This window comes from Trachinotus anak, unplaced genomic scaffold, assembly GCF_046630095.1.
Source record: "Trachinotus anak isolate AG129_WGS33_773 ecotype Australia unplaced genomic scaffold, CSIRO_AGI_Tana_v1 ptg000008l, whole genome shotgun sequence".
NCBI classification, from domain to species: Eukaryota; Metazoa; Chordata; class Actinopteri; order Carangiformes; family Carangidae; genus Trachinotus; species Trachinotus anak.
Genome location: NW_027273859.1, coordinates 24,634,346 through 24,656,552, shown reverse-complemented (window position 1 = coordinate 24,656,552; position 22,207 = coordinate 24,634,346). Strand labels below are relative to the sequence as shown.

At 41.1% G+C, this 22,207-nt stretch overlaps 1 protein-coding gene across 9 annotated transcripts in view; it reads left to right on the top strand.

Annotated features, from left to right (window-relative positions):
- taok3a (TAO kinase 3a) overlaps positions 1–22,207 on the top strand; it is a 65,000-nt gene that overhangs the window by 33,793 nt on the left and 9,000 nt on the right. For all 9 annotated transcript variants that reach the window (XM_071483708.1, XM_071483706.1, XM_071483700.1 and 6 more), the window contains 12 exons: positions 1,397–1,468; positions 2,220–2,321; positions 2,632–2,677; positions 4,351–4,447; positions 4,858–4,971; positions 5,854–5,945; positions 6,160–6,253; positions 8,345–8,426; positions 12,079–12,246; positions 13,513–13,710; positions 15,827–15,964; positions 21,589–21,825. In XM_071483708.1, coding sequence (XP_071339809.1) covers positions 1,397–1,468; positions 2,220–2,321; positions 2,632–2,677; positions 4,351–4,447; positions 4,858–4,971; positions 5,854–5,945; positions 6,160–6,253; positions 8,345–8,426; positions 12,079–12,246; positions 13,513–13,710; positions 15,827–15,964; positions 21,589–21,825 — 1,440 coding nt within the window. The remainder of the gene's footprint in view (positions 1–1,396; positions 1,469–2,219; positions 2,322–2,631; positions 2,678–4,350; positions 4,448–4,857; positions 4,972–5,853; positions 5,946–6,159; positions 6,254–8,344; positions 8,427–12,078; positions 12,247–13,512; positions 13,711–15,826; positions 15,965–21,588; positions 21,826–22,207) is intronic.

Genomic DNA, 22,207 nt, shown 5'->3' with positions numbered 1-22,207 from the left:
ACCAACACTGATAACCACTGATCACTGAGCTGCCACAGGCAATGATTTAAAAAAAAAAATTTTTAAGAGTACTTTGATTTCGTTGTATTGTTTAACATTTAAGAAGTAAATGTCTGCATACAGCATAAGATGGATACAGGTTAAATGCATGCAGTGCAGTGACTACCAGTACAAATGCATGACTATTCTCGAGGTTATTTCCGCACATGCATGCATGCATAGTCAAATAAATGAATGGAATTGTATATGCATTGGAAGACTGAGGAGTAACTACATTATAGAGGAGAACAAGGGGAATTCCCTTCTGTTAAGTATGCAGGCCCATCACCCATGGCTTTGAACACACACCACTGTAGTGTATGTTGAATGAATTAGTCTATTGTAATTATTGATACACGCCTTTTCTTCTGCAGTGACAATTAGCCTGAATGTATTTCAATATTTCAACGTTACATGATTTTTTTCTTCCCTCTTCTCTATTACCATCTATCTATACACTACACCAAAGGGAATGGCTATTATGCATGAACTGACAGGCAATCATAGGGATCAAATGAATCTGAAAAAAAGTCAAATGGGGATACTCTGGCCTGCTGTTACTCTAATTCCATTTGACTCTCAACATGAAATTCCCATTTATTTGTTAGTGAGATGAAGCCGAGACAAGGGCTTAGGCTGAGCTGCAGCAGAGCTTTCCCTCTGGTCAGATGGTTAACCAAGGTTAACATCACAGGTTTAACATGGGCATGTGAATGTGCACAGACAACTCAAACACTTACAGTAGCTACAGTTTACATGCAGCACTTACCTACAGGCTTCTCCTAGTCAAATCGTTGAGTGCATTGATCAGGCAGAAATTTGTTTAAATTCAAATGAGAGAATCTGTTACTGCTGTATCACTCTGTTGTAAATGTATTGCTTCTTGCATGCAGTATGTTTTGCATGCACAGGATTTATCTTGTTCACCGCTGAGTCACCCTTGAAGCAATAAGTTACTGTCCTGTGAAAACTAATTTATTTTCAATTTACAGAATCTGTTCGTTGCTGTATCATTCTGTTGTAATATAGTACAGTGCTGCTTGTTTGTTTTTATTGTGTATTTGTATATTCAATACATATTTATTTCACAACCTCTATGATGTTTCTGTGATGAAACCTAATGTTTGGACTTAACATAACAGAAAATCTGCTTAATCAGGCATCAGGATCTTTAAGTATAACAGTGAAATTATTTTTATGCAGTATGTTACCTCTTTGTAGTGTGTTATCCTAAATGTATTCCTAATTTATTGATGCTAGATATTTTTTTCTGATGTCTTGTGGAAGGATTAAAGTACGAGTGTTTGTGGAAGCTGACTTTAACAGAATCTGACCTTTTCTATTTTCAATCTTACAGGCACGTAACTCTTACTCCAACGAGGTGGTGGCCATCAAAAAGATGTCCTATAATGGCAAGCAGACTACCGAAGTAAGGAAGACACAAACATAGAAACACAATGACATCAAACACACAACACTTTGTGTGAAGCAGCCTCTGTGAATGCACCACCACAATTTGGAGGGTGTGTCTTGGAACCATATCACAAAAAAGTTCAAGGGGGCATTTGGTTCAACTCTGGTCAGATAGAATTTAGTTCTCAGGCTTAGGCACAAATCTAGAGCAGAGAGAGCGAGTGCTCAAAATGCAAAAGCAGTGTTACATCGTTCTCGCTGCTATTTCACACAAAACTTAACACTAGCTTGTGAGATTGTAAGATGTCTTGTTTGTGGTGGTTAGTTACCCTAACAGAATAAATATAATGTCAAAATAATTAGTCACCACCAGATGCAAAAATTAGAACAAACATGTTCCTCCCTCAAGCGAACCACTGAAAACATTTCAGGCACAAGGCAGATGTCTATTTCAGAAGACGTCCTATGTGATCACAGCTTCCACCACAGCTGAACTTGAGCCCACATCTCTGTGGTTTAGTAAATGTTCTTTTTATAAACCTGTGAGTGATGGTTTGTGTTAGGGCTCTTGCTCAACACTGTCAGACTGTTTCTAACTAGTTTCAATTGTCTGTCTATAGATTGGTAACAGATGTTGAAAAGCCTTAACACCTGTGTGTGAGTGGTCTCTACAGTGAGACGAGCTGCACCATCACAACAATGCCCACTTGTGTGTCACTCTACCTGTAGTGTCTAACCATCTGCATGTCTGGATTTGCTTTTGGCAGAAGTGGCAGGACATCATTAAGGAGGTCAAGTTTTTGGGACAGCTGCGACACCCAAACACGATTGAGTACAAAGGCTGCTACTTGAAAGACAACACTGCCTGGGTCAGTGGATCCTTCCTCACATCTCCTTTTATCAAAGTTACGCTATCACAGTTTTGCAACACTGATGGTTCCTTTCCTTCCTCTCTGATTCTTTTTCTCTTTGTCTTTATTTCCTCTCATGTCCCACTGACCGTGTTTTCCTGCTGCCCACTAAAGTTTCTCTGCACCACTTGTAGACCGTTGTAGACATTGTAATGTGAACAGGTTGCAGTTGAGAATAACTTCACAAGTTTTCACAAACTTGACTTAAAGCCTGATATTTAGGATATTTTATGATAAGTTATTCAGCTGTAACTGTATTCTGTTTCAGCTGGTGATGGAGTACTGCCTGGGCTCCGCATCAGATTTACTAGAGGGTAAGTGTATTTATAAATGTTTAATGTGCACACACACTTTGAAATGTACAATCATAAAATTATTTTTTATTGTCTGTGTCAGGCTGTTTATCTTGTTATTTTTCCGGAAGGTCAGTGCACAAGGACAAGAAATAGCTTCAAAATCTCCATGTAAAACCTTAACTTGCCATTTTTATACTTTGGTTATTAAACAAATGAGAGATAACATGAATTTAGACAGGACCAGGCTACCTACTAACTCTGTGTCTAGTCTGTATGCTAAGATAAGTAAACATATGCAGAACTGGCTACTCTTGGCAAGAAAGAAAAAATGTCATACTATTCCTTAAAAGAACTTATAGTGACTAGATGTGATTATGTGACCACTAAAATCAGTAGGCCAGGTGGTCTTGATATGCGATCACACCTGTAGTTTGTATTCTCTTGCAGATTTCTTTGTATCTGGTAGATTTCTTTGCACATTTGTTTTTGGTTGACTCTGTTTAACTCTACACAAGATATGGCTTCTAAAACAAGTCCGATCAACCCACAAATAACCTGTGCCTATAGGTTTAGTTGATCACACTGGACTTGTTCTTTACCTAATTTTCCTTCCCTGTAGCTCTGTCAACTTACCAGATATGAGGAACTTCCAGCTATCAGATAACTATTTCATCTCTTAAACCAATAAAACCTCATGATCACTGATTATTTCCTGTGGTTATTTGTCATCATAATTAGACATGTGAAGATTACTATACAACAAACCAGAACAGAGCAAAGTACTCCATGCATGCTTGGTTTGAATACATGCTTAAGGTCCATCATTGCAGCAATACCCAGAAGTAGGTTCTTGGAGCAAGATAAGACAATGTCAATGTACAATCTGCTGGCTTGTTAGTGAATTTATTGTGGTTATGTTGTCTGACCTGTGACGCTGCATTGAGCGCTTTGATTCATACGACTGATACAGATAAGAATAGAATAGAATAGAATAGCCTTTATTGTCATTGTATAACCAGTATACAATGAAATTAGGAAAGCCTCCTCAGTTCAGTGCATTCATAGGAATGTATCTTTAAAAAGTGCATCATAGATAGATAGAACAGATATATATAAAATAAAATAAGAGACCATATCAGTGTTGCTTCAGATTCTAGATTAAATACACCAAAAAACATCTTCCAGTTTGCAAATCTTGAACACTACTGAACTGTTCACCCCCTAAACATCTCTGACCTGAAGCTGATGTGTTATTTTAAGCACCTATGTGTGTACTCATCACTGACGTAGATACACAGTCATGACAGTTGGCCCTGGCCTGTTTTTTTTGGATTTCGGCCTTTATAAAAATTTCTCAGCTATAGCTCTGCTGTGACCTTTTTGCTTCGGGATGTAGTCTCTCTCAGTCCACAGGGAGCCAGCGTAGGAGCCCATATCACAGCTGTTTATATGTTCTCCATATGATAGATGCCAACAGAGAACTTTGTTATTGCTCTATCAGCAGGAGCAGGACAGATTGGTAGTTTTTTTTTGTTTTGTTTTTTTTGCCATGAAGTTTGCACTTCATAACTATATGGAAAAACTTTATTTATTATATAGGCCTTTGTGCAGAAATGTTATGGTTCATTATTGTATCATTCAAGTCCTCAGAGGATTCCTGCTCATCTCCATTGTACTTATTTCTCCCCAAGTTCATAAGAAACCACTCCAAGAGGTGGAAATTGCTGCCATTACCCACGGTGCCTTGCTCGGACTGGCTTACCTACATTCCCATAATATGATTCACAGGTGAGTCAGTTTGTTTCCTAGCTCAAAAACATTTCCCCACAGGAACATGCAGTGACTTCAGTAAAGACATGATTAAATGAGATGAGAGATGCTCTTGTTCTCCCTTTATTGCAGCGTTTACTGATTAAGTTGTAAAAACTCATGTCTGTACTTGTTTCATGCTTGAACATCACTGTGAGGAGGTGACAACCCTACTGTCTCACTGGTGCCCACAATATTATTTTAAATGGTTGTAGATAAGGAGAGTCTATCTTTATTTGCAGACACGCATCACATTTGATGGAGACTAATGATATCACATTATATATAAATGACTGATATACAATCACAATAGATTCTTGGGACTTGGCTGTGATGCTGATCTCTTCTCTTCATCTGCTCACTCTCTTCATCCCCCTGTCCCCATCCAGAGATGTGAAAGCTGGTAACATCCTGCTGACTGAGCTCGGTCAGGTCAAACTGGCCGACTTTGGCTCTGCCTCCATTGCCTCACCTGCCAACTCCTTTGTGGGAACACCTTACTGGTTAGTATACACAGGACATAAGTCATAGACATAGACAGAGGCTAGGGCACATCACAGAAGACGACACAGGACTCCACATCCTGAAAAGACCAACAGGAAATTTTTGGTGGTGTATTTCTGTAGTGTCTGGTTTTTTGTTTTGTTTTGTTTTATTTGTTGTTGTTTTTTTTTTTTTGCATAGACGTTACCAGTTGTTTTGCTGAAGTTAGCTGCTTTTATAGCTTTTTTGTTGCAGAATATGAGTTCTTCATGTTATTGCCATCATGCTATTGGTGATTTCTTAATGTAAAAGGCCTGCAGCCACTGTCATAAGTTATAGGACTTTACCAGCTTGATGAAACCAGCATTGTTACATATTCCATGTCTTAAAAGGACTTAGGTTTATTGGCCAGTCTATTATATAATGTTACAGAAGCTGCTGTCATGTCCTTGTTTTCTTTACATATAGAAATGATCCTCTCTACTTTGCCCACCAAAATATTCACTCATGCATTCTTGGCTTTGCTTTGATGAATAAATGAAATCATCACGTATTCACTCGTCATGTTAAACTCACACACACACGTTCCAAAAACTGAGCTGCTATCACAGCGAGTCTTTAAAAGCTATGAGAGGCTTAGCAGATTATAACATTTTCATGGATTTTACCCCATACTTAATAAACTCTGTGTGTGTGTGTGTGTGTGTGTGTGTGTGTGTGTGTGTGTGTGTGTGTGTGTGTGTGTGTGTGTGTGTGTGTGTGTGTGTGTGTGTGTGTGTGTGTGTGTGTTTGTGTTTGTGTTTGTGTTTGTGTTTGTGTGTGTGTGTGTGTGTGTGTGTGTGTGTGTGTGTGTGTGTGTGTGTGTTGTGTGTGTGTGTGTGTGTGTGTGTGTCCGTCCTCAGGATGGCTCCAGAAGTGATCCTAGCCATGGACGAGGGTCAGTATGAGGGGAAAGTGGACATCTGGTCGCTGGGTATCACTTGTATTGAACTGGGTGAGCATACATGTACCTACTGGTAAAACATATATTTATAGACTCATACAATCAAAATTCAACAGTCCTGAAGTGATGAATGAAACAAGTGGAAAGTATACAGTTAATTTCAAATCTGCCTCATTCAAGGAGAAGCAGATTGTGGTAATTGTGATTGGTGAAAACCTCCCTCTCACCCATCTATCTCTGTCTCCCCCTTCTTTTCTTCGTTTAGCGGAGCGTAAACCACCTTTGTTCAACATGAACGCCATGAGTGCCTTATATCACATTGCCCAGAACGACTCTCCCACGCTGCAGTCCAATGAGTGGTGAGTTGAACACACTTCTCCAATATTGCTGTTCTACCCCCACCCCCACGTGATGTATAGCACATCCCTCAATTATAAATGCATAGTCAAGAATGCAGTCTGCTATGTGATATATCAAACTGACACACTAATATCATTGAAAAAAAAAAGAGTCAAACTATCAAACTTCTTCATGCACAATCAAAATAAAAGCCAGTGAAACAAATGATACAATACCTCCAGTCAGCTGTGAAAATTAATGCCCAATCCGATCTGGGTTCAGTCAGAGTAAGACCTCCCTGTGTTAATCTGCACGACCGGTGATTCCTGCGACAGGCCTTGTGCAAGGTCACGCTATAAGTCTCTTATGTAATTACCTGAGAAACCTCCACCATAGAAAATACAGTGAAAATACACACACTGTTCCTGCTGGGATATGAAGCATATTTTTATCAACATCAAAACAAAGCAGGGTGATTATTTTAACATTATTTTAGTAGTTCAGTCTCACATTTTTTGTTTGCTATACTAAGTAGGGTGCTTCTTTGTATCCATACTCTGTATTCTAAATGTAATATGGGAAAACAGCCTGCTTCATGAGTTAGATTATGCTGCTCTCAGCCTTACAGCTCATGACTGTGGATGCTAATAGATTCTCAAGAGACTCTTCTTCCAGACATCAAAAAAACTTTAAGCAATTTAATTTAGGCCAGCAGGTTTTAAACAGCTCTTTGCTGTCTCTTCTCAACACCAGCCCATTCCACAGTGTTGGAAAGAGCACCTATTTTCAGTCAAGACCAGTTGTACTACATGAAATCATCATGAAATTTGACATTTTCATGTTAGTTCAGCCAATGAATTAATAACTATATGTGAAATTGTTGATTCTGCTGACATAGAAATCTGAGCTCTGTCAGTATGTTTTTTATGTAAAGAAATTAAACTAATTTGGTTCTATTAGGAAGAGTAATCATTAAAAAAAAATTATTTTGGCCAGTGGGAGCATGAATGTTAACACTTAGACTGTACCACCATACCTTTGCTATTTGATGATTTATATTTAAGGATATACATTGAGCAGTATAAATGTGTAGAGAGGTAGAGAAGGTGAACTAAACTGACAGAAATGGTGTAAAAGGATACTAGCAATAAATTAGCCAGGCAGCGAAATATTCCACCGTCCCTCTGAGCTGTTGCTCTCTCTCTGCCTCAGCACAGCCTGAAGGCATCAGTGGCCTCCCTGTATCTTCAATCCAAACTCTTAAAAGTTAAGGGTTAAAAAAAGGTTCATTTTTACACTTTACAAGAGAGCCTGTATTGTGGGCTCTCACTATAATCAAGTCATGAGGAGGCAGGTGGAGTCTTTTAAGTTAGAATTTGCAGCCTGTGCACGGAGGTCGCCTGTTGTAAAATTAGTGTTGGTTTCTAACATTGGGCTGAAGCAAGCGAATGTGTCGGGCAGCGCAGTTGTGGTATTTTTGGAGGAGCTCCAGTGGCCCGAGGCGGTAGCAACATCCCGCCAGATGAGACTAGTAGAGACATCGGCTCCATAGTGTTACTTCACTACACAAACACAAGGCCGCACTGTGTACACATTGGCTTGACATACCTTGGCTAACCACAGAGGACGATAGATGTAGGGGTTGAGGTGGAGCTAAGCTGGTGGAGAGGTGCTGGGTTGTTGCACTCGCTGACTCCGAAGTGCACATCTTAACCACCCATAGCAATGACCTAAACACAATGTGTTACATATATTGTGTTATCAGGAGCATATTTTTAGTTCAGAGTCAGTAGCACAGTGTTCCACAGCTCCAGTGGCCTATATTTTTATTGCTCCACATATTTACATAATCTATATATGGTTCATATATGGGGCTACACCAAGAGATTACAGAGGATTGCTGTGGTTTAATTCACTGATATGGTAAACACAGCACAACAGAAGAAAAGATTACTCATCACGTTAAACATTCATTGACAGTAAGTGCAGTAGGTGTGCCTAAAGGCAGCCTTTCATTAGCTTGTCGCTGCTATTAATGCTTTACTTATTTAGATATAAATGTGAGAGACTGAGGGGGTGGAAGCTCTAATCTCACTGTCCTCTTTACCCAGGTCTGACCCCTTCCGGAGCTTCGTCGACTACTGCCTACTGAAAATTCCTCAGGACAGACCCTCGTCAGGGGAGCTGCTAAGAGTGAGTGGGCTTCCACTGTAATTCTTCAAGCTGTGACCTCACTTCCTGTCTCAGTCAGTCCCCAAGCCATGCGAATGAATCACTCCCACCCACCCACGGCTCCCTAATATGCAAGCAGATACACAGCGTATTCCTCAAACGCGGGAATCAAGCCCCCCGCTGAGAACTGCTTAGTCTGTATCTTCTTTTCCTCCCATTTGTCGTAACTCTGCCTCTTGTGCTGCACCTTGTAGCCATGGGTCTTGAGGGCTGCGTAGAGCTCGCGTGTGTTTGCTGCTTCCACGTCAGTCCTTTGATTAGGGTCGAACTGATATGGGTTTTTTAATCTGTTTCTGCCCATCATAGTTACTCTTAAGTGTCTTTCCATTTTGTTTTTGCATGTCAGAACATATAAAAAATTAGAAACATTTTAGAAATGCTCCATATTTTTCTTTTTTATATAGCTATTAGATTGTTTTCACAAAAAAAAAAAAAGCAAGTTGAGGCTTTGAAAAACAAGAGTGAAAAGCGGCCTGAGGAATAGACATGGGAATTCTTTTGCATAACGACTTCCAAGGTCAAGAAGAAAACCGTCAAGCTAAAAATTTAGATAATTTCCGCTGTCATCTGTCAGGAAAAAAAAGCAAAATTGCGTAACAAAGAATGTAGCTGCAAGTCAGTCAGTCTTTATGATGACATTTTTTCAGCCATCCTGCCCAATAACCCCTCATGCACACACACCCATCCCCCCCCCCAAAAAAAAACAAAAAAACAAACACACTGAACATACAGTGTTAATGAGTATGTTCATTCTGATTCCCTGTTGTTGAGGAGTTGATCTTTTTGTTTGTGTGACCAACAGGTAATCCTATTGGCCCACTAAGAGTTTTATGTTCTTGGTGATCACGCTCAACAGGGCGGGAGCTCGAGCAGCAGCTTTCACACCTGCCTCACCTCAGCGAAGTTGTGAGGTCAGGTAGCAATTAAATGAGGGTCTCTGGACTGTCGTCAGGGCAGGATCTCTTCCCAGCACCCCTGACCCAAATCCTGTCCGAAAACCATTAAAGAGGGATAAGTACCAAACAGACTTTGGATCAGTGTCGAAAGGGCTGTTTTATGTGGAAGAGCTTTTTTGGGGTTGAAGTGTAGTTTATGATTAATACTCCATTTTCCCTTCTCACACACACACACTCTCTTTGCTCTCTTTCTCTTCCTCTTAGTGCACACACACACACACACACACACACACACACACACACACACACACACACACACACACACACAGGCACATGCCCCTCCAAGCTCTTTAAAGGGGAAATCAGGTCACTAATCTGGGGGCTGTGAGCTATCAGCTTCAGGTTAAACACACTCTCTCCCTGTATACTTCATTCAGAGTAATAATAACCATTTAAATAACGAAATAATAAGCGCACAGTGACCTACTCCCATATGTACTCACAGTTTATGCAAAAAATCGTCTCTTGAACGGTTAAAAATAGCTCTGGCTGTTATTTGGTTTTGGTTGTATTTTTTTTTTCTATCCCATAAATTAACCAGCAAACCACAGATATTCCCAGTGTAACAACAGTTTCCCTGAGGACTAGAGGATGTGTTCACATTGATTATTTTTTCTGACAAACAGTCCAAAACCCAAAGACAACATAAAGTTAATAATAATGATAATAATAAAATGCAATAAAATGCATTTAAGATCATAAACTGATGAAACCCAACAGAGTAAATCTGGAAGAAGAGGCTGTTGACGTGACCGTGTACTGCACATAGAGAGAAGGGGCTGAAGATACTGTGGAAATGCTGTCACTTCTTCCTAACACTGCCCATATAATGAGGAAAAATCCTGGAGATAACTTCTCGCTGGTCGATGGGATTGGGGTGGCCAACCACCCGCACTCTGTAGGTCCGTCAGAAAACGGGACAAATCACTCTCATCTCTATTTTCAGAGCGTGATGTCATTCCCCCGTGTCCTGACTAACCCATTACACCAGCATCTGTCACATGGAGAGGAGGGTGTGCAGAGAAAGAAAGCTGGGAACGGACCTAAAAATATATATTTCCTTGTACAGTATATAATATATATTTTAGTCCAGTACTCTGGTGTTGCGTACAAGCACACGATATTTTATGAATGAGAGTGACTAAGAGGAGGTGTGAATATGTGTGTGTGGTGGAGTGTGGGTGGAAGCGCAGGGGAGAGAAGATGTGTTTTTTGTTTTTATTTTTATTTTCATCTCGATGTCAGTACAGTACATTGCCTAAAAATACAAAAATAAAAACGGCAACACACACACCCTCAACCGCCCATTTCTACCCCCAGGCCACCAGCCCCACCCACCACTCTGACCTGCTGATTATGTAACAATCTAAATAATTATATAAACGTGTAATGGCCTGGCCTCCGCCAAATTACACCTCCATCAGATTAGACAGGTTGGTTCCTTACAGTAGAACTTGTTCCAGTTTAGAAATCTGATCTTAAGTTTCACCAATCACTTTAGTGTGACACTGTGTTAGGAAACATCATTAAATAGTCATGTTTTTATAGAGATAATCCTGTTGCTGTTGGTCTTTAACTTTATTGTTGTAGGAATTTGGTTGTCTTTGATAAGAAATGTCAGGTTGCTAATACACAGTTGTGTGTTTACATGTGGCTCCAGATGTGGTTATTAAATGATTATTTTTTTTCAATAAACCTTGAATTATTTTTTCTTTTCAGACAGGTTCATGTTTGTAGGCCTTCCACAAAAATAGAGAAAATCCAGATTAAAAGACTGAAACCTCTCAATTAATAATCAGCATATTACTCACCGGTTGTTTCTGTTTTTTGCTACAGTTGAATTGAAGCTCTCATTAACTTGGTGCCAAGGCAAATACAGTTAAAACATTATTTAATGGAAAAAGGAGGATTAAGAGTATTTGTGAAAATTGATTTTTATGGGCAATCTTACACGTTCCCATGTGTTCAGTGCACCGGAGGATGTAGCTGGGACTCCCGGGACTGGCTGAGCAACCTACAGGCGCCCTCTAGTGATGGTCCCAGTTTTGGTGCTTATTGTGAAAGAAATTAGATGTCCTTTCAACACAATTCACAAGATCAGTAAAAACATCAGTTATGAGGATGTTGTCATATCATAGTTTTCATATTTACTGAGAAGTAACTAATCTTAAATCATTTAAATGTCCTACATCTTTCCAGAAAACACACCCTTTTGATTGACTTTAGTTCCCAAATAAATTTCTCCTGTTTGCTATTAATATATATATTATTAGGTTCATCTACTTTAGATTATAGCAAGTAGTCTGTAACAAAATGTTTAGGTGAAAACACACACAAATTTACAAATTGCTATTCAGCTATTTTAGAGAAGTCATTAGCCTTAAGTAAAAATTAACCATTTAAAATCCATAAATAATGGAATGAAGGCTGAAGTTAATATATATATACATATATATATATATATATATATATATATATATATATATATATATATATATATATATATATATATATATATATATTCTTTCTAACTGTAATTAAATCAGATTATAGTGGAAAGATTTTTGTAAAACCAATTGTTCCCTCTTTCTGTCCCTCTTTAAATAACCTCTGACCCAACTCACTAACTCACTTTCTCCCTCTTGTTCTCTGACCAGCATGACTTTGTGCGTCGGGAACGGTCACCGCGCATTCTCATTGACCTCATCCAGAGAACCAAGGATGCGGTGCGTGAGCTGGACAATCTGCAGTACCGCAAGATGAAGAAGATCCTCTACCAGGAGAAACACAACGGGCCGATGGGAGAGAGCCAAGAGGAGGAGGAGGTGGGAGGAAGAGGGAGAGGGGAGGAGATAAGGTGGTTTGATTTCACTGATGAGTCTCAGTGGAAAAGAAAATATACAGAGATGAGAATTATAGTGCTTGTCAGGAGGCAAGTGGAGAACAAGGAGTTAAAAACATGAAACCAGTTGAGCTTCACTTGAATTCTAATCCCAATCCTCTAACTTTCACCACAAAGAGAAGTCTGTCCATTTCCAGTCCAATTCCAAGTCCACAGTGAATATATAATCACAGGGAACAGCAGCACACACTATAATGGAGCCAATGAGACACTACTCTAGTTGATAAAACAGAGATGGATAACGATCAAGTAGTTCGCTCAAAATCAATGATCAACAGACAGACAGGGTATAATACAGGCTGCATAAAGCAGTGATATATTAATCTACAGATTATTTTCTCAATTAAAAGCATTATCAATATCATAATTTCCTCTTGTAATAAGCTAGGGGCAGTGCAGTTTCTTTAAATTTCTTTGTTCTCCCAATGGCCCCAACCCATAAGGTCTTCAGTTTAGAAGCTGGACATTTATATCGCACTGCAGCGAGGGAGTTTTTCCACTTGGTTTGAGTCAACCTGCAGTAACCAACAGAGGCTCTCAGACTCACAGTACAAATGGACAGGCTTCTTACTCTCAAGTGATGCTATAGAAACTTTTCTCCTGCAGCCTGACACTGAGATGAAATGTCCCTGAGCCGACCTGGCCTGAGGCAGCATGAACAGGCAGGGACAGCCAGCAGCCACAATAGTGTCATCCTACACCACAAAACGCAATTCAGAGCAGCCACCAGACCTCACTGCAACAAGACACCGCTGAAGACCTGCAGTCCCAAACCTTGCTTTCTGGTTTCATGGGAAGATACAGTGCATGTGATTGTAGCATCCTGAACCTAACAAGTCTGTTACTGGGGACTTGACTGACTAAAAGCTGTGCAGTTTGAAGACATCCCAGTCAGACCAGTGTGCATTAACATAAGAATTGACACAGTTGAATGGTGCAAATACATATGCATCTAAACAATTGGAGTTTAATGTGCAATTTAGCATGACTGTAATACAATCCAGAGGTTGTAAGTTATTTGTATTGGGATGACTGCGGTTCATAATACAAGTTGGAGAAGCCTGCGTATATCAGGGAGAAGGACATTTGAGTCTATGTGGATATTTTCATCTCTCCACAATTGCATGACTCTTGAGTGCTCATTTGTGGAAGCACGTCTTTATGAATGTGTGTGGATGTTCACTTGCAGGACAGCGAGGCAGCCAGCTGTAAGATGAACAGCCTGGGCAGCAACCACTCCATCCCCAGCACCTCGGTCAGCACAGGCAGCCAGAGCAGCAGCGTGAACAGCATGCAAGAGGTGCTGGATGACAGCTGCTCCGACATGACCATGATGCACCCCCAGGACTACAGCAGCACCCTGGACTCCTCCTCGCACACCAAGAAGGTAAAGGTTAGGGGTGAAGGTGGGATGGTGGGAGGGATAGGGGTAAGTACACCATACCAAACTGGAGCTGGAAACTGGAAAGCAGTGTGAGCAGTTCTGAGTGGCTCCCAAAATCTTTTGTCTGATGAGATAAGCTCAAGTACCCCTTCACTGACACCACCTGTCCTGTTCCAGATGAGTTTATCTGGATGTTTTATGAACTGAATGTAATTTAAGAGTTTAATTACAATCTTTTCTGAGAAGCTATATCCCTGATTGTATCATAGTTTTCAAAAACTCCTAACTTTCAGCATGCAACATTAGGGTGTTGGGAGTGGGAGGCATGTCCCATGGTGTGGTATGAATAAATAAATCAAATCTTTACTGCACCATACCTTCATGTCTTCAAGCTAAGAAAATGACAGCATTAAGACATGGATTCAGTCATCAGAATAAAGACACTGTCATATGACAGAGTCATCGCTCATGATGATATCACACCTTTAAAGTGCTGCTGTTTGTTGAGAACTGCATTGGGAAACAAAAACCCTGCCACAGCACATCAGAACAGACACAGAAAACACTGTAGGACACTTTAAAAAAGCTTACTCTGCTCTGACAATTGAAAATTTTGTTTTTGCATGACAGGGAGTAAACAATACAAATTTAGTCTACGTCAGCCAGGAGTACTCAGTGTTGGTACCCTGGGCAAAGGCTGACTTGTTTTAAAACTGTGTCTACTTTTTATAACATCCACTTGTAAATGGATTTGTCTGATGGTTTCTCTTTACTTGTTAGAGTCAAATAGTGCTCTAACAATTTAATTTACAATGTGACGCTACATGATGCACTTTTATATCACTTCTTGAAACCACTATATATGTATATATGCACAGACGGGTGACAAATGAAAAGAAAAACCTGAAAATAAGTGGACAAACAAGATGACAATGCCCCCATCCATAGGGCACAACATGTCGCTGAGTGGTTTGATGAGTATGAACATGAACAGAAGGGGTCCTTCTGGTATAGAGAAAAAAAAATAAACATGTCGTAGTTACAGACAAGAACACATTTTTACTTTCCCAATGAGATATGGTCAAATAGTATTCTTGCAGTAGTGAACGCTTTTCCCGAAATGCCAATTACCTAGGTTTCTGGGAATCTACTTCCTCAATGAGTGCAGAAAAAACAGCATGCATAATCAACAAATGCCATGTTACTAGTAAAGTCACTTTCTTTCTGAGGTAATAACTACACTCCAGAAATGAAAAGGGCACATGGTTCAGTGAAAACATCCTCTTGGTTTCTCTCACTGTTTTCATGAGTATTCTTAATCCCCTCCCCCCCTGAAACCATGGAAACCATCGACACAGTCTTCACTGTTCGGCAGATTGCTTTAAGTTCATCAGCGACACTGTTCACACTTCAAGAACAAAGGCTGTGTATACATGTCGACACACACTCCCCACACAAACTCCCCTCTTACAACTCATCCTGCACACATACACTCACACATTCAGCACACACAGGTCAACACAAAGCCAACACAAAATCTCATATGACTTAAAACTGTGTGAAGAGAGGGCTGTCACTGCTCTGTCAGTCTTTCTTCGTCTACTCTTTGTATTTTGACGGTGCATGAATAAGAATGTCACTTCATGAACAGACAGCCAGTGTGTTGTTTCAAGTTCAGGGGCTGAACTGAGAACAAATCAAAGTGACACATATTGTTTTCAGATGTTGATGAAGATCCCTCCTCACATAAATCAAGTCTTTGGTCCCAAGGTTGCTGAATATGTTTGCTCACTTTTTAATTGAAGGGAGGTTTAGTGTTGACATTTCATCATGTTTTACAAGGTTACAGTTGACACAGTTTTAGCAAAATGCTGAAGATTCCTTTTGATGTTCAGATGCTGTGTGATTAAAATCAATGGTGGATTTTGTTATTTAAAGTTTTTTAATACTGCCACACCTTAAAATTAAATACACAGAAATACACAGTTTTCACCTGCATTTTTACACTTTGTTCACTTCAGTGCCATTTGTGCTTGCATTATTTTAGAAGAAGACAATTCTGTGACTTAAATCATGATTTTTACCTATTTTGCTCTTCTCCCTTTTGTGTTTCGCACAGGACCATCAGTACAACTGGGATGATGGGATCCACAGGGACCACCGGCCAGAGCTGAGGCCGGCCTCCTCTGACAAGAGCAGTCAGGCCCAAAACTACAAGAACCAGGGCCGCTTTGCCACCATAAAGTCAGCTTCTCTGGTAGGTTTAAGAAAACTCTCTTTTTTTCTATTGCTTTTTCTTTTTTAGATACCAAAACAGGATCTCCCTTCTTCAGGATCATCATTTGTGGAACATTCACCTTGAAAAATATGTGAAGTTTTGAAGGCCAAAAAATGGAAGACCTAGTTTTTGTAGAAGCCAAAATCTTTCTCAGAGTGTTATGTTTATGCTGCAGTAGCATATGTAGGCAAAGAAGAGGCATTTTTGTGTTTCTCTGTGTTAGAGCCCGTCAACCATTGTGAAGGACGTTAAGTGTGATGTAATGTCTCTATGCTGTGGTCTGGGTTCATGTCAGGTGTACACACAGGGCTCTCCTTCCCCTCTGCTTATTTATGCAAATCCCTGTCTCTCTTTGTTTGATATTTATTCTTTGCTTCCTGTATTGTCTTAACTTCCTCTCATTATGTTTCTCTGTATCCATCCATCTTTTGGTCTATACCTCCCCCTTTGTTTCGCCTTGCCACTTTTGGCCCATTGTCTGCCACGGATCTCCATTTCTCTACTGTCATTCCTTTCATTCACCTCACTCCTTTTTGTTTTCCCTTCTTGCACTACGCTTCCCATCTCCCCTCCCCTCCGAATGCCTTTTCCTTTATTTCTCCCTCTCCTGCACTTGAAAATACATCATTCTCAGATCTGACTCAATATTCTGAGTTAAAGGGGGTGGAATTTTCTCCCTCTCTTTATTTCTCTGTCTCTCTATCTCACTCTCCCTCCCTGTCTGTTGTCATGGAAACCGGCTCTAGTAACTAGTAAGTAGTTGTGGTGTTGTGTGCAAGCGTGTGTGTGTGTGTGTGCGTGTGTGTGTGTGTGTGTGTGTGTGTGTGTGTACCCATCCATGACCCAGTGGTTTTAATTGTGAGCCCCCTCTGCTGTCAGGTCTTAAACCAGACGTTAGAAAACATGAATAAGGAAGTTGTGTGTGTCGCCGTGTGTGTCGCCGTGTGTGTCGCCGTGTGTGTCGCCGTGTGTGTCGCCGTGTGTGTCGCCGTGTGTGTCGCCGTGTGTGTGTGTGTGTGTGTGTGTGTGTGTGTGTGTGTGTGTGTGTGTGTGTGTGTGTGTGTTGTGTGTTTGTGTGTGTGTTTGTGTGTGTGTCTTTACTGTCCTTGACCAGTAGATGAACCACTGATAGATCAAGGCTGTGTTATTTTTCTCTTGCCCATCAGTGTCTTTCATATGTATTCTCACACTACTGGAGAAGTTTTGTGTTTTTTGGTAATCTCTCATGACTCAACATTGATGAGACATTGATGGGACCTTTTTGAGTCCCTCTGGAAGTAGTGCATATCCACTGTACACCATCAAAGTTTTGTGGGTTAAAAACAGAAACGTGCCAAAAACCCAAGCTCTGAAATTTCAGTGAGACAAATATAAAGCATTCACCCACAAACATGAACATGCACCTTTCATGACTTGACTGATGTGGATGTGATTCTGTGGATACTCAGTCAAAAAACTATAACAGTATCAGTTCTCTGTCAGGCATTTTTTAACACTGTCCCACACTCTCAGCATTATCGTCAGAAGCTTCTACATCATTGGTTCCCAACCTTTTTTGCTGGTGACCCTTTAAAATGAAGCAACGTGCACTGGTTGTGTGTCTGCCACTTGTGACCAAAGACAGATTATCTTTCTTATTTAATATGAATGATGAGGCCTGAAAATGTTAAATTATCAGGTAAAGCAAACAAAGTCAACAAAACTAAGTCATTTTCTGTTTGCTTTATAATGTAATGTAACTGATAATTAAATGATATTATCATAAAGTTACCGGCCTATAATAATGATATCTCATTGTTTTGACATACTATCTCATAATGATTATAAATAATGATTAGAAATTGTGCTCCCTTGCCACCAACCCAGGTAGCACATGGTAGCTGCTAGTTACGTTAATGTACCAAAGCTGCCTGACTGCAGTAAAGTGTTGCTAGATTTTCCTTTCGTCCTTTCTCAAGGCTTCCTTAATAAAAAGATAACTGGTGCTAAGTAGGCAGACGACAAAGATTTTGTTCCTGCGCCGTCATAGTGCGACAATAAGCCTACCTCTCCCTGGCTTTACACAAGGGTGTTCTGGTGAGACACATCACTCATGTTATCAGGGAACACCAGTTACAGGACAAGTCACCCTTCTTATGTACAAAAGACAGGTAATTGTATCCTGTTTTCCTCTACTTAAAAAGGAAAGAAAAATTCTTCCCTCTCCCCAGCTTATGCGTTTCCTGTCATTCATCTGTTCAAGAGTCACTTTAAAAGTACAGAAACATCAACATCACAGTTCTAACTCTTCCTGTTTTAAAACTGTTTTGGCTCACTGGAAGTCGCTGTGGATTAAAGTCAAACTCCGCTGTAAGCAGCTGAGGTGGCACACACTGCGTCTGCAGCTCTGTGTAACTGAGGCTGTCTGTGTTGAAAAGAGGCAGCAGCGTATAAACCACAGTATCTCTGTCGTGCGATAGCACTGGTCCTGCCCGCCGGTGCTGCAAGAGATGACATCATCTTTTTCTGCCGAGTGCAGACGTCCTCAGATTGGCCTCGACTCGCTGAGACTGGAATCAGCAGGTAGACAAAGAGAGAGGGAGCAAGAAGAATCACGGGTCCAGATGGTGTGGGGGTGATGGATCGTCAGAGAGGGGAGAGACCGGAAGATGGAGAACAGGAAAAGAGAGACCATGAACAAGTAGAATAGATTAAAAAAGTGGAAAATAAAAAAATATACTGCCGGTAATAAGGTGTAGACGGTGCATCAGAAACATAGGTATGCAAATTCCAGAGTGAGAAATTTGCTCATATATTCAGAAGACAAAGGAGGGAATTATGGTGATGGAGGGAAATTTGAAGAGATTTAAGGGGTTTATGAAATGGGAGCAGGAGAAGGTGAAGACGTGGTGGAGGACACAGACGGCAGATATCAGCGGGATAAGAAGGACAGATAGAGAGAAGGACAGATAAGCAAACAGAGGTGAGACAAAAGAGCAGTGCAGATTGAAATCTGGACTAACAAAGAAGGACAAGGATTTTGAGAGGCAAAAAGAGGGTGATAGGCTTTGTCACCCAGAGGTGACATGAAGCAGAGAGTCTGATCTGATGTAATGTCAGAAAACATGGAGAGAGAGAAAGAGGAGAGAAGTAAGAGGTAAAACTGAAGAGAAGGACAGATAAAAGACGATGTGGACTAGGCAAGAAAAAGGAAACCAAAGAGAGCAGGATGAAAAATGATCAAGGGAGATGTAAGAAAAAGGATGAAGAGGGAGGGACACGGCAAAGAGAGATGGATGCAGAGCGAGGAGGAGAATGAATGTGACACAAAAGTAGCAAGTGAGAGGGAGGGCAGGGGTTATTATAGGTCAGATGAAGTTACTGACTGAAGCGTAGGGCGGTGTGAGAGACAACATTGTTGTAAAATATTTCACCTCAGCTGCCGCTCGACTTGTCCTCAGCTCTCGGTTGCAGGTTGTCAGCACGTTAACAACAGTGCAGCAGATTACAGTCATTTTAAGACACGTCAAAACATGTACCTTCCATATCAGCAGTTAAAGCCTGTAGCTCAGGAATATGCTATATTTGAATCAGCTGTATAGTTATACAGCAGAAAAGGGTTAAGACTTGTGGGTAAATGTCAGAGGTTGCGGTTGAACCACATGCATTTGCAGTTGCTTCCTGTTTGAGGCCCAGCAGATATATGAGAATACTGAGCCCCCCACATTTGTGCATCTACAGGAAAACAGGACAATAAATGAGGGTCTGCAGAGGCTTTTTGCTTCCTCTCTTTAGCCAGATGACTTCACCATATGTTATTATACATCTGTAGCAACATTCAAAGTGCAGCCATTTCTTCTTTTTCTATGTTATGTATGGCAAAGACCCAGTTCAGGCTTGAAACATTGTACTTTTCTCAATGTAATTAGGAAGAATATAACAGTGTTGCAAGTCAATTTAAAGAGCTGCTCACAAATATTTTATCTATATATTTGTAACACTCTTTTAAGACAGACGCCATAGCTCAAAATATCTGAGGCTATTGAGTAAATACAAACATCCAAGAGAAACAATTAGTGAATGCCCTCCCAGCTTATTTGTTATTACAGAAATCAGCATTTCTTTTATTTACCAAATCACGTCCATTCAGTACGACACTACATTTATTTAAGAACGACCACCTTGAAGTTCAGAATAAGCAGAATAACTAAGTTCAGCTGCTAAATTCCCACTGATCTCACTGGAATATTCACCTTTAGCCTGCATGCACCCTCCCACCCCACCACCCCACCCCACCCCTCCGCTCCCTGAATATGATCTCCTTTCCAGTCCCCGAGCCTAGTGTGAAAGAGGCCATCACATGACGTGACTTGGCCCTTTGTGGCAGCATGCAGGGCGGCAGCAGAGTAAGTGACGAGGATTGTGAGCTGCTCTTACAGTAGGGGTATTGATTCAGCACAGATTAAAGCGGAGGGGAGCTCAACCTCCATCTATTTCCACGCCAACAACCCCCCTCCCCACCCCCCACCCACCCCTTTCCTTCTAGATGCTCTTAGTTTACTTACTCATTATTTCAGTTTTTTCTGTCAGTCTCCATCTGCTGTTTCTCCTTTGCAATCACCCCCCTCCCCTCATCTCTCCGCCTGCCCCCCCCCCCTCTCCAACTTCTCTCACTCTTTCTCAATGAGGTATTCATGTGACCCACCTGCTGTCCGCCGCTTAGCGTTAGCCCGACTAAAGAGCAGCTCTGTGCTCTTGTTGGCCCGCAGAGTTGGCCTGCCTCATTCATAGTTCACACGCCTGCCTCGGCCGCTGCGTGCCCAGGGCGCGAACCAAGAAGACAGGGAGGTGGGAGGTGGGAGGGGGGGTTCTCGTCCAGTAAGACGGGGGTCTCGGGGTGGCATCGGAGCTCAGACAGGGTTCTGTCGGGCATAGGATGCTGCACAAGGTTCCTGGATGCTGGTGCACTTGGCTAAAGTAGCCATCATGTTTGGCCTGAGGAGTTCAGGTGGAAGTTATGAGAAGATGCGGAGCGAGTACTACCTAGATGTGGAGAACCCTTTCTGTCCTCAGGTTGGTGTGTCAGGTTTTAAAAAAAAAAAAAAAAATGGTGACATTCCTGTTAAGACATTCAGTGTGGTCTTTGTGGCTGTTTTAATTTTTCTGTATGGATTTTTTTCTTGCTCAATTTGGCTTGAACACATTTCAGTTCCTGTTTGGTTTCCTGATCTATGCCGTGACTATGTTTGTGTGATGGTCATATGAAAGAGCTTTTGTTGGGTTTGAGGGGTAACTTCATCTAAAGGGATTTCACATAATTTCTTTTTTAAAGTCTTAATTTCCCATCACTGGTTGAAACCTTTGAACTTTTTAGGTTGCAGCAGCTAAACTGTAATACTTCACAGAACTGAGTGAACTCTGTTTTCAGCTCTTTTTTGAAAAGATAACCTGGGAAAATCGTTACTGAATATTTACAGAGGACAGGTGACAGGTTAAGTGTTGCTGCTTGGATGCATACCATATATTAACAACCTTTAATGTCTTGTGTATGTTAAGTAATGTGGTTTTCCATCTGATCAAAAATCAGATATCACTCACATCTCCTGATGTCTTTTTCTCCACAGGTGACCAAGCAGATCCATGAGCATGAGCAGGAGAGCGAGCTGCGTGAGCAGATGTCGGGCTACAAGCGCATGCGGCGGCAGCATCAGAAGCAGCTGATTGCCCTGGAGAACAAGCTGAAGGCCGAGATGGACGAGCACCGGCTCAAGCTGCAGAAGGAGGTGGAGACGCAGGCCAACAACGCCTACATCGAGCTGGAGAAGCTGGCAAAACGCCACGCTGTGCACACTGAGAAGGAGGTGGGATTTGTTTGGGGGGGGGGGGGGATAGAACATAACTGGAAAGCACGAGTGGATGCATAAGTACAGTAACCCCTAAGTTATTTCACAGATGATCACACTGGCATTCATGTACCATGCAACAGTTGGCAAGGGGATAAGGTTTGCTTTGGAAAACCAGGGGAGGACATGACATTGAAGTTATTCTGATTGTGTTGAATTCAGTTCAAAAATGTTATTGCTTGAACCATGAAGCTCCAACCTCAGACTTACTTTGAGAACTAAGGAAAGTTTAGTGAACACTGCTGCCACCCAATGATACATATGATGAAACACAAGGGCAGAAGTGGGTCACAGAATGTCACGCTCTGAAAAACAAGCTGCATATCTCTGTGATTAGCAC